This window comes from Carassius auratus, chromosome 17 (assembly GCF_003368295.1).
Source record: "Carassius auratus strain Wakin chromosome 17, ASM336829v1, whole genome shotgun sequence".
NCBI lineage: Eukaryota > Metazoa > Chordata > Actinopteri > Cypriniformes > Cyprinidae > Carassius > Carassius auratus.
The window spans coordinates 10106597-10121681 of NC_039259.1; the positions used below are offsets into that span (position 1 = coordinate 10106597).

At 35.8% G+C, this 15085-nt stretch overlaps 1 protein-coding gene across 1 annotated transcript; it reads right to left on the reverse strand.

Annotated features, from left to right (window-relative positions):
* Positions 1–8324: 8324 nt before the first annotated feature.
* On the reverse strand, positions 8325–14360 carry gpr26 (G protein-coupled receptor 26). Its single transcript, XM_026286812.1, is given in 4 exon segments — positions 8325–9753; positions 9756–9991; positions 11293–11406; positions 13142–14360. Coding segments are annotated over 4 exon segments (1047 nt in total). The 5' UTR covers positions 13813–14360; the 3' UTR covers positions 8325–9727.
* Positions 14361–15085: the final 725 nt, after the last annotated feature.

Here is a 15085-nt window from a genome sequence, read left to right on the forward strand (position 1 = left end):
GTACATCTTCACTATACTTGTCATTCTTGTTTCACACAACTACTTGTTGTTGAAATTCACTGGTTGTCAGAATTTCTGTCTGGCTATAATTTTCCAGAGTCTAAATAGTCTAAAATCCTCTTACTTCAGTGAGTCTAATTCATTACGTAGAGATGAAGTGTGTAATTTTTTGGATGCTAAAATCTCCTGTCCTTGCTTAATATGAGACTGAGCTGTACTGTATGTAAGCAATTTTAATTTGATATCTCCATAAAGTGTAAAGGCCTATAAAAGGCGCTATAAAGAACCCTTCAAAGAGAATTGCACTGTTAGAACATCTACATTAATTATTTGCCATTTGAAATGTAAAAAAATATTCTTCACTAATCAATACTCACCAATGGAGAAAGATTTTTTTGAAGCCTGAATGTAGTTGTGGTCAGGAGGGGCTAACATTTGGGGTTGTATTGTCTGTTTAACAACCAGTTGTTCAGAAGACCTTTTTGAAAACAATCCCTGTGTCCCAATTAGGCATGCAATAATACCATTTATAAATCAATGTAGAATTTGTATACTTTTTTGTGTTGACCTGATCATCACTCTTTTGTGTGTTAAACACAATCTGCTAAATATAGACTTATATAAACTTAATTTTAAAGAAAAACAATATATATAATCATACTCTGACTAAAAAAAACTATTATAAACAAAGTTTGTGGATAATTCAGCAGCAAAGGATGCTCTTGAAAAATGATGGGGGCATAATAATTTTGTAAAATCTAAACATTTTGTGTAACAACATTATTTAGTGGGGAACAAATACAAGGTAATAAGTGTAGGACTAATTCTGGAAAAATGTTACATATTGCTTTTTTGTGTTGTTGTAATATACATTCATGAAAAACAAGTAAATATATTAATATAAAAATACATACTATAAAATTAAGACATTTTAAATGTAATGCACAGTAATGAAGGCAGCAACATATGATAGATAGGACTGAACAAGAAAGCCTATTATTAATATTTCATTGCACAAAAGTATTAGAATATGAAGGGTAAGACTCCAATACACAGTGGTACAAAGTACTTATGCGCATCCTGTGCGCAGAATGATGCGCTTGAAGCAATACAGTGCACAGCATATGTAGGAGAGTTCAAAGCACAAAGGGAAGAGATATTGATGCATACTGTATTAAATGTGTGCTATAGTTTATTAAACCTTTTCTTTCAACAGTTTTAAATCTCAGTTATTGTGTGCTCTTGAAGAGAGTTTCATTGTTTCGACTAAAGTAACCGAACGCAACATTGAGTTTGAATGCTGAATGGAGGATGACAGACAGCTGCAACAGAGAGAAGCGTTTATGTCAACTTTACTTAAATATTCATCTTTACCTCACATTAAACCATGGAACGGCTTCAGAACACTTGAAATATAGTGCACGGAAACTTTATAGTGGTTTATAATGTTTTTGTGCCTTTTTGAGGCTTAACAACAACAACAGAATCCAGCAGAAAATATCAATACTGAGTATCAGATCGATGCATTGATGTGCCCTAAATAGTATCTGGGATTAGATTAGCTGTATCCCCAGTCATAGTATGTAGGATGGATTTGTGCATGGTTTTGGGTAGCGATGACATGTCAACCCAGCCCTAATGATAATGTAACCATGCACTAATTTCCTGTTTTTCATATAGTTTTTACATTTTGCATTCGTTCCATTGTGAATACTGAAGCTGAATAAAAGCTCTATAGAAAGATCCTCAGAGGCTGTGTCTCCTTGGTGACGGCCATGGACTTGACCCGGTCACACAGTCATGGGAATCTGAAGAGTGCAAGACTGACCTGACTGCTTAACCTCCATCATATCAAATTTCACCTCCCTTGAGACTGTCAGGAATATAATGGCTATGTGTTTGTTTGTGTGTGTGTGTGTGTCTGCAGATAATGAAAACAGGTTTAATGTGTTTTTTAGTGTGTGTCACTCCAAGGCCGATAAACCAAGCAGTTTGTGTGTGTGTGTGTGTCTGTGTGTTGTGATGTTCCCCCTTAAGCTACCTTCCAGGCTTTAGGTGCTATTATTAGAGTTTTCACCGTATTTTCTGAGCCTATATCAAACATGGAATGATGGCAATCAAACACAATCATGCAAACAGCATCACCGCCATCACTTCCCTGCATGTATATGTAATTCCCCCAGTCACTGTGGATCACAGGGTTCAAAATCTCCTCGCTGCTAGCCTCAGGAACTGGCCTGATGAAGATTTCATCTGCTTCACTGACTCTGACCATTTGGTGAGTTAATTATAATACTATCCCTGTCTTTGTTTTTATTAAATGCAAAGTGATGAACAGAATAACAGATGTTTCTATAATGACTCATTTGAATAGATGATTAAAATATGCATCAGATGTGTTCATTGACATGGTGTGACTTGCTAAGATTTGATCCAGTGAATGAACAATCCCCTCTTCATTCACAGAGCTGAAATTTGATATTTGAGCTTTTAATTTAACTTATATATTTGCCTCAGGCATTACATATATATATATATATATATATATATATATATATATATATATATATATATATATATATATATATATATTTATATTTATATTTATATTTATATATATATATTTATTTTACAGTACACAGAATTGCATGAATGCCAGTTAATTAACTATAATTGCTAGACAGTTAGCTGAAAGTAAATTACTGAGGGCTGTCATTAAATCTCAATTATGTTATTGGCCTTGTGGAAATGTGGTCTTTATACAGTATACTGTATAGAATACTGAATATAGATGCATGCCACTACTATGAGGCTCTACTTACCCCTGGACATTTAAATTCATATGGTTTAGTTCCTTTTTAGTCAAACGACTAAAATGGGTAATCAAGGTCCTTGCTTTCACTTGAACAACTCAGCAGGAAGCTATTGGCAACTCGCAAATCAGTTCTTGTAAAAATGTGCACGATTTAATCCATAATGCATAGTGAGGGAATGTACAGGGGGGAGGAAGGGAAAATCGCAATTATGGTCCAAGTTTTAGCTCCTTCCTACTGGTCTTTTGGGTTGCTATGGAAACAATGAGCACTAATTGCTTGGATGCTGGGGATATCTTTTGAACAACCTATCAAGTTTGTGCGTAGGGGTGTGTGTGTGTGTTTGTGAGCTCTAAACTCCTGACAATTCGACACCACTTGCTAAGGCATATTTTAAACTTCAAAGTGCAGAGTTGAGTAATGCTGGAAGGATGTACATTTTGTTAATTTGTATAGTGCATCTGATCACAATTTTAAATGTCGTGAGTAAATTACTTGCTTGAGATGACAAAACAATTTCATGCCATGGTCGAATGAGAACAATGTGTTCGTTTGCATGGACTGTACCTATCTATGCTTGACTCAGAATCCAGACAGTTGCTATGAAACTTCATCTTAATCTAATCAAATAATACACAGGCTTGCAAACTAAGTAGGAGGAAAATTTTATAAAACAGACAACAAATCTGTAAATAGCTGTTATGGGCACACACAAACAGACGCTGCAGCTTTGTTGTTTTGCAGGGTGTCAACCCAGTTGTAATTGATTTCTCCCTGTGAGGAATTGATATTCTTAGTCTCTTTCCTTCTGTCTGGAGCTGTACTGTCCTTGGAGTGAATTGAGAGAAGTTTCTATAAAAGACTGTTGGATTGTCTGTGCAGCAGACACTGCCAATATAAACTACAGTAGCTTTATTAAAAGTAGAATTTTCTTGGTTTCTAACAAACTTCACCAAACAAAAACTCTTGCAAAAGTGATGGATGGTGCAACAGTGTCCTGTTGGAAGGTTTTATTTATGTATTTTCGCTTCAGGATGATATTCAATATTTAATGGTTAATTTTCAGTTTCTCCCAATTTTACATTGAGATCATTATGCATTATTTTTAAATAGGCTAAATGTTTAAAAACTTTTAAAAATCTCAAAATTAATATCTGTTCATTCAAAATACTGTACATTATTTGACATTATTTAACCTACTGTACATATATAATGTAATAACTTGACAGTATTTTAAATTGTAATGCTATTTTTTATGTGTGTGTGTGTGTGTGTGTGTGTGTGTGTGTGTGTGTGTGTGTGTTTTGTGTTTTAGTTTATTTGGCCACAATATTATAAAATTTTTAATTTCAGCCATTAGATTAAAATAATTATCAGCTTATCGGTATTGGCCAGACTTTAAATATCAGCATATCCACATCTAAGTACTAAATACTGGTATTAAGCATGCAATTTCAACTTGGTAATAAATGTTATCTTCGTAAAAACTTTGTAATGAATTCATTCATATGTAATGTAATAAATTCACTTATATTTAGTTAATTTAGCACTTATAAGTTCATTTTAGTTTCGTTTTTTTTTTTTACTTTTAGCCAAACTTTTTTTAATTTTAATTTTAGCCATGAGATTAAAATAATTATCTTATCTGTATCGGCCACAATTTAATATCATTGCATCACAAAGAAGAAGCGTCATTTTTCATGTTATTGCCCTAATTCAGTGTCTCCCCTGCTATCTCTTACAGGCTCTTTACTTTGGTTATTTCTCCAGGGATATGTTATATTAGCTCAAATAAACCTTTGAACCTCTGTTCGTTTATAATGGAGCCCACAGCCGTCATTCTCAATGTACCATCAGTGTGTGTATTTGTGTCTGCATTGATCACTCTAAATGCTCTTCTCATGAGGGATGCATGGTTTTAAAGCATAAATGGCAGTTGTAAGTTCTCTCACATTCAGGTCCCCATTACATTTTAGCAATTACAGGAAAGAAGATTGCATGATCTCCTGCAATCTCCTGACAGACAAGTAGTCAGTAAGTGAAAACAACACATCATCTCTAAAAGATCTTGTTAACCCCAAAATAAATCAAGCTTTAAAACGATTCTCTTTTGTTCTGTGAAGAACACTTATTGTGGCGTCGTTGGAAGATGCACTTAATTTCAGCTTGACCCTAAATAGTTGCAGTTAGCACAGAATAGTATTTGAAGTTTCTTAAGAGCTGCTCTCTCATGAGTTGTTCTGTGTTGTACTGCTGTGAAGCTGTGCAGTTCATGAGTGGAAATAAGAGAACAAACTGACAGCGCTTGGTGTTTTCCTTCTCTTTTTTCCCCCCTCTCTTTCTATCTATCCGCTTGCTCACTTTTTAATTGGGCTCACTGCGTGTGTCCCTGGAGAGCTCCGTGCTGTGTTTGTGTGGGTGAGTCTTGGAGCAAATTATAGTAATTTAGGAATTTGGGCTTGTGTGTATGTGATTGTGTGTGGAAAAAGGTTATATGTTTGTACAAGTATGTCCTTAAATGACTATGTTTAAGAGTGTCTGTATATGTGAATGTATGTGTAGAATTGTGTAGAGTTTCATCAGGGCTGCAGCCCACATCCTGTTTAACAAAAGCTAATGGTGGGATTGAGGGTGTTTTAAATGTATAACTGCAGGAACCTTTATGAAACATGGCAACGTAATATAACATGTTGCTAAAGCGACTTACAAATGAGGAACATTATAAGCAATTTATCACAACTAGAACAAGCACACTCAGTTTGAGTCTCTAAGCTGGTGTTCAGAAGCTAGAAAAGTGGTCAACATAGAGAAAAGTAAGAAAAATATTTTTTTTCTTTCATATAGAGTAGGGGTGTGCAAGTATCGGTAGGTATCAGTACCGAACACGTACGTTCACAGGGAAAATTCCAAATGAAAGTGATCATCCCTATCCCCTTGGAGTGAGGACTTTGGAGTGAGCAGGGCCATCATGTAGTCCTTTGGAATGTACTGGGCAAAGGGAGTGACGTAATTTCCTCATTATCTTCAGCTGGCATTCCATGACAAGGTAGCACTGTGTCTGTTAGCTGATGTCACTGTTTTACTTTCATAAATGTCTTTTTATTGTTGTTAGCATAACTGTTGCCAAAAAACATAAATTTTATGTATTTAAAAGTTTTTAAAATATGCTATATAATATATAAAAACTCTGCCCTCAGAATAAAAAAATAAACATATAACTTTTAAAATACAAAATATAAGCCTATATTTTTTCGGAGTGTATATTTATACTAAGTGCAAATAGCCTGCCTCGTTGGCAGAGGTTATTCAAAATAACTCCTCCCACCAACATGTGATTGGGCTAGACAACATTACAAAAGACGATTGCTATTGAAGATGGTAAAAAGTGTGTTGGGCTCTTTTTGACATTAATTGACCAGGGTTCGAATCCACCTTTTGGCTAACCTTTTTCTCCCTTTTCAAATTTCAAATCACATCAGAAAAGCATTTATTTTCAATCAAAATGAAGGAATCAAGGAAAAAGGAAATAATAAAAAAGGCTAATAATAATAATAAAAAAAAGTTGAAAATAAGTAACAAGGTTTAGGGTAGGTGTAGGGAGGGCTTTATTGTCCCAGTAAGGTGGCATCCATTTGATAATTTGAATTCAAATAAAAATTTACACTCAGTAAGTTATTGTTGCATACTTTTTTATAATGTACAACAGTACTGAGGTTCTGATAATAGCCACTATTTGTAAATTGCAGCTATAAATTTTAACATCGTGTAAATAGCATCTACCGCTAAGAAAATATGCTATTTCCCACGTCCTCGTGGGAACTCGTATTCTGAGGACATAAACAGCTCCGAGTAGAACTTCACGTGCTGTCATCTCGAAATTACGGTGATTACCATATGGCGTGAAGGCAGCATGTAACTAGAGCTACACCTGCCATTACCATTACATTCCATGGAATACTTGATTCTGATTGGTCAACCAAGGAATCCTGTATTCAAATACTTTAGTATTTTGACCTCTAAACTGTAATTGACTGCTGTCCTAGTCTCCATTACTGTCAGTGTTGTTCTTATCTGTATATAACTGGTAAAGCTTATGAAAATTATTATTAAATAATAAAAATGATGATAATAATAATAATAATAATAATAATAAAAACAATTTTGTAGAACTAACTATTGTAAAACGGTTATTAAAGACCTACTCATGTCGAATATGTTTGGATTAGGGAACATTATTTACTACTAACTAGTTATTTGTTAATGTGTTGACTGTTTATAAGTACTTATAAAGCACATATTAATAGCTTATTCTGCATGACCATATTATAGATCTCATAACCCTTCCTCATACCTACACATAACTACTACAACAACTATACTTTATATCAGTACGCAGTAATTAGGAGTTTAATGAGGAAAAACACTTAAAACGTGCTCCCTAATCTAAAGTGTTACTGAATATTTACATGTTATTCAGACAAACACAAACTACTGCTCAAAAAAATTACTCCGTAAGATATTTATTGCAGTTTAAAATAACATCTTTTTCTATGTGAAAATGTATATTTAAAATTCATTACATTCCTGTATTTCTGCAGTGTTGGCAAACATTTTTTTTTAGCAGTCATTACTCCAGTCTTCAGGATCACACAATCCTTTAGAAATCATTCTAATATCCTTATTTGATGTTTGACATTTATTATTAGTATCTTTCATTTGACCTATTCTTACTGAAAAACTTTGGAAACTATGACACATTTTCCCCCTGGTTTTAGTGTTGGTTTGATTACTGTCTTTTGCTTTTGTGGCAAGTATTGATGGGTCAGTGAGAAATGGGGATGACACACTCGGCAGTGAAAAATCCATAAAGAAACTAAACAAACACAATAGAGGAGATAGGGAAGACTTCAGTAAGAACTGTTTTTATAATCTGGGGGCTGTCGAGGCGGGATTCTGATGTAATATTCTTCTGTTCTTGTTTGCATTGAAGGAGGGGGTGGTGATAAGGGGGGTGGTAATAATTGGCCAGTATTCTTTAGTGGTCTCATTTTTTGCTGTTCTATAATGTCTGCCTTCACGCTCTCTACTTCCCTTTTTATGGTTCTTTCTTTTCTTTTTCTTATGAACCTGCAATTACAGAGACTTCTTGACTCTTTCTCTCTCTATTGTGTGCTTTCTGAGCCAGAGCATGAGTGCAAAGTGCAACGCTGTCTTCGTTTCAGTTGAACAGAGGAGGGATGAAATCTGTTTTAGAGCATTTCAGAAAGTAATTGTCTCCCCCACATTCCTATCGTTCTCTCTCTTTCTTTCTACTGCTTTGGAATTGAACTTTCCATGCATTTCTCTTCCTTTTCTTAGACAGAAGGAAACTTAGAAGTCGGGGACTCTGTCAAAGACCAAATACACCAGATATGCAGAGCATAAATTGGACTTCTTTGCATGCTGTTTATTTCTTTTGTGCTCTGCAAGAATCTGTCAAACAAATAACAAAAACCTCTGTGCTTTTTTCAAACCCACTGTTTATTGTCATCAAAGTCACAAAGATGTAGCAAAATTCAAAACTACATTATTTTCTGTTTAACAAAAATAGACATGTTTCTTCCTAAGGCTTTTACATTTGCACAAAAGAAAACATTTAAACATGTAGTTTTATACATGAACACCCTTGAAGTGTAATATTGTTCTTACTTCCAAATGTCACATATTTGCATACATATTCGTACATACACACTACAAAAAATAAAACAATACTTACTATAGAGTGACATTCAGATATAAATTACCCTGTAGAAATGATTTACTCTTAAAAATACAAAAATGTATATGCATATATACAGTACATAGACAAAGAATGGCATTGTAAAACTAAACAGAACAATTAGAGAAGGAAAAACTGTCACCTTTTTTTTTCCATTTTGCTCTTTCCAAGTATTTAGTTTTTTCTGTATCTTGTGGCCAGTGTTCCCACACAGAGAACATTCATTAAGTAAACCCATATGACAGCACTTCAGGCACTTGCACAATATTTTCACACATAATTTTCAGAGGCAAGTAAGAAAAGAGACTGTTTATGCTGTCAGAATTTAATCCAACATTTGTTTTACCTATCGTATCGTTTCTCTCTCAATAAATACTCATTTTATCTCCTTTGTTTGTAGCCTTTGGTTTACACAACATGATTCTCTACAATTCTCTGCTGAAATGAGCTTGTTCATTTCATGAACTTACTTTAAAATTCAGTCTATGCAGATTTCCTTTTAAATAAATAAATAAAATAAATAAAGGCACCGAAAAAACAGGTCCGCCCATTGCTGTGGGGCTTCATATCTAAACCCTGAAGATACAATACATGCTACAAAAAAAAAAAAAAAAAAAATACAAATAAAATCTAAACCACATGCCATTGAGTTCCACTAAAATATCATCTAGAAAATATTGTTTCTTATTCTGGTGAAAAACTCACAATGCAATCTTGTTTTCTCACATTTCACCATGTGATACAGTAAGTCAAAGCAGTCACTTATTAATAAGTCTAAACAGCACTTTATCACTATAACATAAGAAAGAACACGATATGTAATAGGCCCTACGGATTCTCTTTGAATGTTGGCTAACTAGCAGCTTTTGTGGCTTGCAGCTTTACAGAAGTTTGATTTTAGAATTGATTAGAGAAAGAAAGAAAGAAAGAAAGAAAGGAAGAAAGGAAGGAAGGAAGAGAATTAATAAATATTTTAATAAAAAAAGAATCTCTTTTGCTACTAAAATCTCTTGCTACAGTTATATCTTGAATTCTGTTTGAGTTGAGAAATGCAGAGCCTGGAATCCCGCTGTTTCCTCTGCCTTCATTGTTCTCTCTCCAACCAGAGTCGAAGCTCTACCTTTGTGATCGTTCATCTCTATAGCAACAGGAGTCCTCAGTGTTTAGGTCTGGCTTCAACTTCCCATCTTTTACGATTTCCTTGGCCCTCCCAATCTTTCCATTTTCCTGCTGATGCATGGATCCATTCGGGGAACTGCGTTTCAAGAGTCGATTGATGATGTCACTGCAGGTCTTCCTGTACTGGTGTCGTAGAAGAGAGTAGACGAAGGGGTCACATGCAGCTTTGCTGTATGCCAGACTCTTACACAGCACACCCCAATATGGATTAAATGGCTCCGTCACAAATAGCTCCACGATCCTAAACACATGACACCCACATGAGCAAGACAAGCTGCAAAGTCCGTTCTCTGCAGTTAACACATTTAACACTTATTTGCATATTGAAGGTTATAAGTGTGCATAGCAGAGGCAGTAAATGCAGAGCAATTTCTGTTCTCAGTTTAGTTATGTGAGGGATAATCTGTGACCTGAATGGGAAACTAACAATCGCTTTTGACAGGGGCTTTGAGGAAGAAAAGCTGCAGTAAGAGTCAGGGATACACAAGACAGTTCATCCTGCCATCTTCTCTGAGCTTACCCAGGTTATGTAACATGCCTAGTCAGGAAGCCCTTCTTCATTTTGAATTATGAGTCAGGTGGACATGCATGACCAGAGACATTAGTATGCGAACTACAGGCTTCACATTTCATGACTTATTTGATTAGTTACTCTAACTTCACACAGTATTTTAAACTAAAATATTGTTCCCCCGAGATTTTATGAGGTTTATTATATTTCAAATTAACAACACATTTGCACTTTACAGTTCTCTGGTGTCAGTTAATGATAACACTGATATACAGGTAAACAAATAAAATATTTTCCTTTTTAGTGCTTTTATTTTTCATTTTGAAATTTTTAGTTCACATGATTTCATTAATTAGCTTTTCAATCAACCCTGCCATTCCTTCACAAACATCAGTTTGGGAAACCCTGACATTTAATGCACTTTGTGTTGTTTATAATAAAAAAAACTGAATATATTTTCTTTTAGCACACAGTAATATTATTCAAATGTGTGGGATAAAAGAGCCAGGTCAAAATTATTTAAAAGTATTCAAAACGTAGTCACATTATATTACCTAAACTGCGTAATCTTAAAGATTTACGTTATAGACTCACTGTGTGATCAGTAATGGGATGCGATTTATAAGTAATATTACTTTATTATTGTAATGCATATTTTAATGCATCATATTTAAATATTACTATTTTTATTTGGTTGCTTTTCATTTTATCTACATTACTGACATTTTTCAGTTTTGCTTTAAACACACGTTGTTCCTTATATCTAAAAGAATTAGTACCATATAAAGGTATTAATAAAAAACAAAATAAAAACTATTGGCTAATGATCACTAACAAAATGGAGTATGTTAAATTATGAAATAACTATGCAGTACTCTTAAACAATACTCATTGTCCTCCATCTTATTAGTATTATATCAAGCATGCAGCTAAAAACATAAAGGAATCTTGACCTGGCCAACAAATTAAAACTATTTTAACAGCATGACTGCACAGATGCTGAGCCCAGGGGAGTGAAGCAGCTGGCTCACCTGGTAATGACATACGGGGTGAAACAGATGACGAAGGTTCCAATGAAGGTACTAATTTTGCGGGTGGCTCTCTGTCTTCTCCTTTTCTGCTCCTCCAGACAGCGCTGACGAACACTGGGCAAAGATTTAGATGATCCATTTAGATGACTGCTTTCACTTGAAATGTGTATCATGTTAGTATGCATATGAGACAACCACACTGGACTGACTTTTATCTAGCTTTAAACAGATGTTATCTACAACTGTATCTATGCACCAGATGAACATACATACTTCACCACTGACAATATAAGGAACCTTACATATTCTCACAAAAAATTCAAGAGACATAACAGGTGTTCACCTGAGGATGTTTGCCCAAGGTGTTTCAGCGAATCATTGAAATGTCAGATTAACTTCGTCACACCTGCAGTGGATTATTTAACACTTGTTCACATGGTCACTTGTGTCAAACAGAAGTACGGTGTGATTGGCTGATTGCTATCAGTCTATAAAAAGCTGTAGCTTTTATTTATTTATATGGATAGCAAAAGAGCCAACAGCTGGCAGTCATTTTCCTTTCTCTTTGAATGTGTGGAGTGCTGTGATACATCCCCCTCCTTGAACACCAGATGTGCTCATTACATGTGCTGTGCAGGGCTATTGTGATTTGTCATTGTTGGTTAATAAGTTATTGTGGTCGACATGGAGCCATTGAAAGTCATCCAGAGCTCTGGGCAATGAGCTGATGAGGTTCACTCTCTGATGAGCACAAAATGTCTCTTGATATCTGTTGGCATGTGAAAGAGGTGTGCTCATCCACTACTTTTTTCAGCCACATTATTTGGTAGCAGAATACAAATGTGCCACATTATATTATTTAAGGTTGATCACTGAATTATTTTATAATTGTTGATCACAATTTATGTTTTGTGTCATTGCACCATTTGTGACAATAATTAGTCCGGAGGGTCCAGTTAGAGACGATGCCTTTTCTCAGTGATCAGTCAGTCCAGCTCTAGTTTTCCATCAGTTAAAATTTTGACAATGAATATATTTAAAATGTATGAGTTAGTTAATTAATTTCAAATATTTAGTTTGTTTCTGTGATATATCCAAGTAATAAAATGTTCACTCAAAATGTGCATGTTCACTCAGTTAAGAACAATTATTTAGATTCAGTAAGGTTTAAATCCCTGTCAGATCTATTGTAGGGGATGTGGACCAAACCTGTGGTGCTGAAACCCAGCAGCACTGAAGAGTTTCTCTAGCCTCTATTTAACGTTTGAGTGCTGAATATGTGATATCATATTTATTGGCACAGACACTTAAAATCAAAAGCATAATTTAAAAAAAATGGATAGTAGTAGTAATATATTAGTAAAAATATTAAGTTAATTTAAAAAAGTTAATTAACTAACTTATAATAGTAGAAAGCATGGGGAAAAGCAAGGGGAATTCCCAGAGTCGACTGTACAAACATTATTGGAGTTGTTGTTCATGTACATTTGTTTAGGGTTTGTTGCATTTTATGTGAATTTTTTTATTTTATGTTTGTTAACTTGATAATATCTGGTAACATTTGAATTATTACTGAATAGTGTTGTTGCATTTGACAATTTTGATGAACTTTTAAACAGCATATGGCCTATACATATGTGTTGTTACCTGTGCCTTTTCATATTAATACCCAATTTAATTTAGTAACTTGACAATTAATATAGCCTAAAATGGGCAGTCGCCAATATCCCATTGTCGCCATTGTATTTCTATGATAAAGTTCAGGAAACCGCCGCTGCCAATTTACTTTTTTCTTGTTTGTTTTTTTCTTTCGTAACGTAAAAATCTGCATGTTCTCACTCATTCTTACCTCGGATGAATGTCCACCAGCAGTACGAGCGTTTGCATGGTTATCACGTCTATGCGCTTGCAGTGAAAGCGCGCGACTTTGAGCACTTTCATATACGTGAAGCAGAGCACCACCGACACCAACAGGAACGTGAGCGAGTGCAGCACCATGGTGTAAATTGCGAACTGCGTCTTGGCATTGACCGCCCTGCCGTTACAGAGGGTGCACGAAGCGTACAGCTGATGGTAACCCACCCAGGAGAGGCACGCGGCAACCACAGAGAAGGACAGCGAGTGCACCCACGTGTAAGCCAGCGCGATTACAGCGTCCCGGTGACGGATCCTGGAATGGTAGCTCAGAGGAAACACCACTGCAACCCACCGGTCGATACTGAGCGCAGCCATGCTCAGCATGGAGTTAGTAGTAAGGAAAGTGTCCAGAAACCCGACCACCTGACAGAAAATGTGTCCTCCGGGATGCGATTTACTCAACACCCCGAAAAGAGTCAACGGCATGCTGGAGGCGGACAGAAGAAGGTTGCAGAACGTCAGGTTGAGTATAAACAACCCAGGGACCTGCTTGCGAATTTCTGCATTGTACAAGAAGCAGATCAGCACCAGCACGTTGGACAGCAGCGACACAACGATGATCACGACGAGTAGGAGAGAGAGCGCGAGCTCCGCTGTGTGCATGATGTTCCCCGCTCTTAAAGCCCCCAACTTTTAACCGCAACTCCAGGACAGTTCATGACGGGGAACTAAATCGCATCAATACGACTTGTAGATCCCCCAACGTGATATCCACTTGTACACGGACGCTCGATCCACGGGTCTCCATGACTCCGACCCCCGTTTAGTCAGAGAAGTGTTGGGAAAATCCATTCGAACAGTTGGTACGCGAAATTTTCAAGATTGGACGATTAATCCGCTCTTCCTCGCAACCCTAAAGGAATGCAATTGCGCAGCTCGGGTTAGCGCGCGCTTCTAATGCAGAATTCGCCCTTGAAACAGCTTTATATGTCAAAATGTCACCCCCACCCCCACAAACTCACGAAATGCTCACACGTGACTACCGTCAAAAGAATAGTCGGGGAATAAATTCTGTGAGAGGACTAAATTTAGACATGTTTATATTTGTCGAAGGGAACTCTTCCACGTCACGATGAGGCAAAAGCCCTGGGTCTCGTGGTACAATTGAGATTCGCTAGCGCACACCGCTTCAGTCCTACAAGATCTTTTAAGAGCTGCAGTCACTTTTATGCATTTAGGATTTAATTTCGACATTTGGGAATTGGGGATTTGTAGGACTGGAAGTCTCAAACTTTCATTTAGGCTAATCCATAGCCTATTTCATTGATGCGAAAGAAAGAGTTTTAGAAATCTACTGCTTATTTTTAAACTGTGCAAATACATGTATAGTAGGAAGTCCCCAATAGTGAACATTAATAACATGGAGATTTTAAATGGGCATGAATATCTTGTGGTAAAGTTTGACAATTATTCTTGAGTTTGGCCGAAGACAGCTTGTCCTTACCATTTAACATGCTGAGAGACATCATGGAAATTATGAGAATTTCATTTTTCATTTCAGTCTCTGACAATCAAGCGTTTGATTAATATCAAATAATTCTGATAGAGTGAAAAATAATCTGAGCAGCTCTTTTCAACAGCAGTTGGAATGGCTAGAGGTAGACACAGGGAAAAATAGAGGGATTTGAAGTCTAGCACTTTTAATCAAACCTTTGGTAAAATATTGATTTGGGTAGAAAAATGCTATTCAAGCCAAATGTAAAAAACATCCATGTAACTGAACTATGTAACTAATCACGTTATTGTTGGATTTTATTAAAGTAGAATTGCAGGGTTTTGCGAGTACATTTTAAAAATGTTTTGTTTATGTTTAAGTTTTCACTCACACATTTAGTGTATTTTAAGTTTATTTAATGGGTTATATATCGAGAGTTTA